Source organism: Sinocyclocheilus anshuiensis, unplaced genomic scaffold (assembly GCF_001515605.1).
Source record: "Sinocyclocheilus anshuiensis isolate Anshui unplaced genomic scaffold, SAMN03320099.WGS_v1.1 scaffold373, whole genome shotgun sequence".
NCBI lineage: Eukaryota > Metazoa > Chordata > Actinopteri > Cypriniformes > Cyprinidae > Sinocyclocheilus > Sinocyclocheilus anshuiensis.
This window is the reverse complement of record NW_015537962.1, coordinates 1,112,108-1,118,935: the sequence shown is the minus strand read 5'-3', so window position 1 is coordinate 1,118,935 and position 6,828 is coordinate 1,112,108. Positions and strand designations below refer to the sequence as shown.

The 6,828-nt window shown below is 39.4% G+C and overlaps 1 protein-coding gene across 1 annotated transcript in view; it reads right to left on the bottom strand.

Annotated features, from left to right (window-relative positions):
• Nucleotides 1–821: 821 nt before the first annotated feature.
• LOC107667648 (serine/threonine-protein kinase Chk2-like) overlaps nucleotides 822–6,828 on the bottom strand; it is a 14,266-nt gene continuing 8,259 nt past the window's right edge. The window contains exons 10-15 of the mRNA XM_016459373.1: nucleotides 5,007–5,093; nucleotides 4,641–4,804; nucleotides 2,232–2,347; nucleotides 1,445–1,530; nucleotides 1,226–1,279; nucleotides 822–1,012 (exon numbers count right to left, since the gene is read on the bottom strand). Of these exons, the coding sequence (XP_016314859.1) occupies nucleotides 953–1,012; nucleotides 1,226–1,279; nucleotides 1,445–1,530; nucleotides 2,232–2,347; nucleotides 4,641–4,804; nucleotides 5,007–5,093 (567 nt within the window). The 3' untranslated portion in view covers nucleotides 822–952. The remainder of the gene's footprint in view (nucleotides 1,013–1,225; nucleotides 1,280–1,444; nucleotides 1,531–2,231; nucleotides 2,348–4,640; nucleotides 4,805–5,006; nucleotides 5,094–6,828) is intronic.

The window sequence follows — 6,828 nt, the reverse complement described above, 5'->3', positions numbered from 1 at the left end:
GGCAAGTTGGAGCAAAACTCTACAGGACATCGGCCCTCCAGGACCGAGTTTGGACACCCCTGATCTATTTGTTTTCTTTTTATTATGCAATTAACAAAAGCAAAAAAAGGTCTCCTACACGAGCTTGCTCTGTTCTTTTTCTATTCGGTTTTCTTTATTATATAATATAACTTGCTACGTGTACTGCGTTAAGCTAACTGAGACTTGTTATAGCACTTGCATATCATTGCTCTCTTGTTGATTTTGATTGCTTCCATTGTCCTCATTTGTAAGTCGCTTTGGATAAAAGTGTCTGCTAAATGACTAAATGTAAATGTAAGACAGTGATGCCTCACGTAGACCTCTAGTTTGTGTTTTGAAATCTGCATAACACATTCTTAAAATCAAGTCAAGTCAAGTCACCTTTATTTATATAGCGCTTTTAACAATAGATTGTGTCAAAGCAACTGAACAGCATTAATTAGGAAAAGTGTCAATAATGCAAAACGACAATAGTAAACACTCATTTTTCAGTTAAAGACAGTTCATCATTGAATTCAGTGATGTCATCATCCAGCTCAGTTCAGTTTAAATAGTATCTTTGCAATCATTTGCAATCAAGTCAACGATATCGCTGGAAATGAAGTGTCCCTAACTAAGCAAGCCAGAGGCGACAGCGGCAAGGAACCAAAACTCCATCGGTGACAGAATGGAGAAAAAACCTTGGGAGAAACCAGGCTCAGTCGGGGGGCCAGTTCTCCTCTGACCAGACGAAACCAGCAGTTCAATTCCAGGCTGCAGCAATGTCACATTGAATCAAAGGTGTAGAAACTGTAAAAACATTTTATTTTTGACACAGGAAATGGCAGAAATACATATTTACAAGAGCAGTACAGTGTTTGACGTTCAGGATGAATTGGTCACAAGAAAAAGCTTTTAAAAGGACAGCAGGAAACAAATAAAAGTGCGAAAGTCAAGGCCCAGGTTTCCTCTTGGATGGCGGTTCACCCTCTCCCTCTTGTGCCTTACGTTTCTGTGATGAAAATTAAAACCATATTTAGTATTTAATGACAAATGTATTAGTATGCATCTAGTCAATGTTGTAATACATTTTGAAAGCAAATATATGAATTCATAGACTTTAGCTCTGTAATAGAAAACAATTACAACTTCCGATTTTTTTTTTTAACATTTTATCCAGAATAAAAATCCACAGATCCAAGCTTTGTGTTTTTTGTTGTTGTACCTTGGATGTTTCATGATGCATCAATTGGTTTGCAGTGTTTCTCATCTCATCATCCTGTTACATAAACATAAGAATTATATTTTAAATTTGCGGAATGCTGTTTTTTATTTTAATTAAAGCAATCACATTTCAAATGCTATTTAAAGGTTGACAACTTTCAATACTAGTTTAATAATGCTCAACCACATTCGTCTAGTTAGTGGGTTTTTCAGCACGTACATTCAACCACGAATGTGCCAGCGCCTCTTCGACGCTCAGACGCTTTTCAGGATCCACAACCAGGAGCTTCTTGATCAAATCTTTGGCTAAAAGACAAAGTGAATGTATAACTTACACCATATGCTTTTAAGTTAAATTATTTCTGACAATATAAACTTATACAATGTACACACTATTTAAATGGAACATTGGATACCTGATTTTACACAAGTTGGTATGATTCTTTGGGGTCTTCATGAAATGTCTGCAACATACTGCCTCAATGGTCATGTAAAACAACAGCCTTTTTACCTTTTCAAAAACAGCTCTGTTCTCAGCGACCCGTTTCGGTGCCTGTCTCTTTAAATGATAATGAGGTACTGAGAAAATGAAGACTCTTATATTGCCTGTCTCTTTAAATGATAATGAGGTACTGAGAAAATGAAGACTCTTATATTCACTTTTACATCAAACAACACCTGCACTGCTTACGAACGCGGAGAACATGGCGGACAGCATACAACTGGCTGAGGGAGGAAATATGCTAATACGGGACAGTCCGTCAGCGGTTGTGGGAGGGGCCTGAACAGTATGATGTCATTCTGCTCAGAAAATCAAAACAGCTTGATAATTGAGACTGTTTAGGGTTTTTGGATTAAAAAAATAGTGAATGGATTTTTATCATTGTAGGGAGGTTGTGTCCACACACTGCTAAGACACATTTATATGTAAATACCAGGTAAAAGTGAATTTTGCATCCAATGTCCCCTTTAACTATCCAATTGTAATTGGAGAGCAAAGACATTACCTTGATTTGAAACCTTCTTCCACTGAGATGGGATGAAGCGGTAGTGGCCGTTAATGATCTGCTCACGCACCGACATGGTAGAGCACTCGGTGTTGAATGGAGGATAACCACCCAAACTATGACAATACAGAAACACACACACAGCTTCAGGAAGAAATATCATACATTCATATATCCACACAAGCTCAGACTGCTTGAGTTTAGATTTTTGGCACAAAATATACACATTATCTTTCAGAGTTCTGACCAATGAACTGACTTTTCCAGTCATTCATGAATACTGTAAAATTATTTTTGTAAGGTATTCTATCTGTATGCAAGTTATCATCATTGAAATTAATAGATTTAAAACAAACTTATTTCATTTACTCACCCTCATGTCATTCCAACCCCGTATGACTGACTTTCATCGATTTGACAAAATGCTATGATAAAAGTATGAAAAGTTTTGAAACTATACATGTAAGTTTTGTGCCTCCAAAATTTGTCATTTTACTCAATGAAAAAAATGTATCATTAGCTCTTGACACTTTCATGAAAGAATCATTCTTTTGAGTCAGATTTTTTCCAGTGAATAAGTTGATCCACGACACAAAACTGATCGGAATGATTCGTTCACAAGTCAGACTGATCTGGTTCTCAAGTTCGACTTACTGACTTAATGATCCAGCTGTAGCAAACAACAGTTCACTGGAGATGAAGATTATCAGTCGAGCAAAAAATTCAGTCTATTCCTTTTACAAAAACAGAATAATGACACTAATGCCTTCTGCAGAGCTGCTGAATTAAGCTTGTTTCATAATTTACTGAACTTGGCATTATTATTGAACTAAACCAACTTGAGATGAATAATGACACCACTGTCTGAAATTGCATTAGTTTCATAATTGTAGAACTTTGTGAAATAATATGGTTATTTTCTGGTTAATTACTACACTGAAAAAACGTAGTAACCTGCAACTGTTACTTTAAAGAGCCATTTCTACCTAATTAACCCATATAAAGGTAGTTTTTGTGATATAAATTAATTTTGGTTGATTAAGTGATATTAAATATATTTTTGACTTGAATAAAACTAGTTAATATAGATTTTAAAGGGGTCATATGATGCGATTTCAATTTTCTCTTTGAAGTGTTACAAGCTCTTGGTGCATAAAGAAGATCTGTAAAGTTGCAAAGACTAAAGTCTCAAATCCAAAGAGATATTCTTTTATAAAAGTTAAGAGTCAACCATGCCTACCTAAAACGGCTCGTTCTAACACGCCCCCACATATCTACGTCACTATGTGGGAAGATTTGCATCACGCCGCCCAAATGTTCACGCAACGAAAGGCGGCGTAACTTTTATTCTCACTGTAGTATTGTTGCTGCCGCCATGCCGTGGAGACGCTGTGTTTCGTTGTGAAAGCGAAACAACTTTGTTTGGCCTTCCAAAAGAGGACGATATCCGCTTCGTCATGCCTAGTGCTGATCCGTGCTGATCGCTGAGGAAATACATCAACTTCGCGCGGTGGATCACCGGATCGGCTTTCACCGTGGACGAAGCGGAGTCCAGCCCGGGGTCGTCACATGTGGTTGCCGCAAGCAAATGCCAACAGTGCTAGATACCAAACACAAACCATCAAAGCAAAACTGAAATCTCACTAATCATCAGTTATTCTGACAATAATGTGGCCATAAGTCTGCTTCGTATACACTACCTGCTCTTCATCAAAGACTAAAGCATCACCGAGGGGATCTGGAGAATTATTCCTGCAATAATGACATTTACAGATGGCAAGCAGTCACATATCGACGCGTTTCAGAAAGGCGGGGCATAGAGGAGAAACAATAATGTACAGTATGTGGAAAATAATGTGTTTTTTAAAACTTAAACTGCCTAAACACATTTCATTACACCAAATAATGTTATTTTTAGCAACATCATATGGCCCCTTTAACATTTTACCTTTTTTTCCAGTGTGAAGTTGCTTTAAAACAATCTGTACATAAAAATGTGACAAAAGTTCTGGAAGGTAGTGTACCAGTCATATTGGCTACATTTATGATACTTTGCATCTTTTTTTGAAGCTTGACAGCACCAGTCCTCATTCACTTTCATTATATCCAATAGTGGGCAGGATATCCTTCACATATACTGTAATTCACTATTAGTGTTGAAGAACAAAGTCAAATGGGATTGGAAAAAAATGTCCAAACCTTTTACATTGTGTAAATGTTCCAAACCACAGGTTTCACATGTGTTCCACATATTTCTCATGTGATTTTAACACATGTGAAGTTCATGTGGTTTTTCTGTAAGGGAAGACTTCATATCATTTTTAGGTGAACTACTCCTTTAAGAACCTTTAATCTAATGCTGGATCCAACTGCTTCAAATTTACTCATTCAACTTTAATCTCCACTAACCAGATGAACAGCAGGACCCCCAGGCTCCAATAATCGACTGCTTTTGTATATCCTACAGTTGCAGCGTGTGTGAACACCTCCGGGGCGAGATACGTGGGCGTCCCGCAGAGAGTCTTCATCAGGGAGGATTCTTCCAAAATCTTGGACTGATTAAAATCCGTAATCTACAAAGCATTGAGAAGTCGCATGTGTTGGGAAAGCAGGTTATCTCAGGTTCAGAATTATTTCTGTGCATCCTGTTTCAACTACAAAGACAACGGCTTGGCTGGATCTCTGAACATTGGAACTGCTACACAATTAAAGGAGAACAATGTCAGGAAGTGCGGCAAAAGTTACTCCAGTGTCTAAGCTCTCAGGTAAACACACCTTAATCAAACAGATGTCGTCATGTGAGGCCAGCAGCACATTCTCAGGCTTGAGATCTCGATGAATGATCCCGTTATTGTGGAGATACTGGAGAGAATATAACAGAACATTTCTGAAAAATTCCTTTGTATCTATTGCTCGTCTCCTAGTCTAGCTTTCTAATAGACCTGGCATTATACGACATATGAATATTGTTAGTTCTGTGACAAATTGCTTTTGCACCTCTATTGTAAATAGTTTTTGATGGTTCAAAAACATAAATATAAAATTGAAGAGAGCCTTGCTACGCATTCTGCCATCTTCTCATGCGCCATCGTTACTAAGCAACGGGGTAAACAGCTGCTGGCTTGATGACGCAAACGAACCGCGGTTCGGACCCAAATAATATAATGTGAACACAGTCCAGCAGGGGCAGGGGGAGGGGGGAGCAATCGAACTCGGGGTCGGACCAAGCAATCGAACCAAGTGTGAAAGCACCCTTGGTTCACACTTGGTTCGCTTGCCTGGTCCGAACCAGAGTTCGATTGCTCCTCCTCCCCCTCCCGGACTGTGTTCATATTCTTTTATTTGGGTCTGAACCGCGGTTCGTTTGCATCATCAAGCCAGCAGCTGTTTACCCCGTTGCTTAGTAACGACGGCAAAATGCATAACATTGCTCTCTGCACTTTTATATATTTATGTTTTCGAACCGTTCGTTTTGTTTACAAAGCTTCGGTACATAACGGCACTTACGGCTGCCTTACGAATGTACTGCAAATGCTCTAAAGAACGCTGAAGGTGAACAGAAATGAGATATACAGCTCTCTGTTTGCAGCGCGTCAGTCACGCTCGTCAGGAATGTGAGTGAAACACACACACAAACACACATTTTTATCAAATAATGCGTCATTAATAGCGGTTCACTTCCATGATTTGGTACGATTGTGTTCACATCAGCAGCTAACCGTACCGGAGTTCACATGAACCGTAGCCCAGACCACCCTTTTTAAGCGGACTCTGGTACGGTTCGCGGGTGCGCAACCGAGTTCGGAAGACAGCGTTCACATCATCCAAATGAAACGAACTCTGATGTCAATTGAACCCGGGTGCGCACCAAAAGTGGTAGTGTGAAAGCACCCTTAATTCGAGCCCGCGAGCATACGCGTGTGAAGTGCAGACGCCGATGCGGGAGAGGTGGGTCTGACTCCGGGCTACTTTTACACTGTTGCCACAGGTTATAATGCAAGTTAGCGGTTCTAAATTCACATTAAACCACAGCTTCATGGGTTTTTTTGCTCTAATTTATTTTTGGTTTTGTGCTGGTATTGGTATATTTTGCATGCTAGTGATAGGAATCGATCCCTTGACGTGATTGGTTATTGGTTTGTGACGTAGCAAACCAAGGACTGTTTCAAACCGCATTTCTGGGACTGCCATTGGGAAACTAGTTTTAAGGAGAAAATAGTCAGCAATGGTGTTGATTAATAGATTGGCACATGGTTTGTCTAAAAGCATATTAAAAACACCACATAGACAAATAAAACAACATAAAAACGTCTCAGGTTACTTATGTAACCATGACGTCTCAGGTTACTTATGTAACCATGGTTCCCTGAGTAGGGAACGAGACACTGCGTCCTCTAGGTTTCCCCATAGCGACCCCTAGAGGACGCAGTTCGAAGTTCCCATGAAAGGGAAGCTTGATTTTCACTACAGGGGGGACTTTAAAAGTCGGAGCATGGTTTTCACTCGCTCCAAGAGCGCTCCACCACCGCTCCATCACGAGTACAATTCATGCCAACAGCCCGTAATATAACTGCATATTTAGCAAGAATTCACGTTA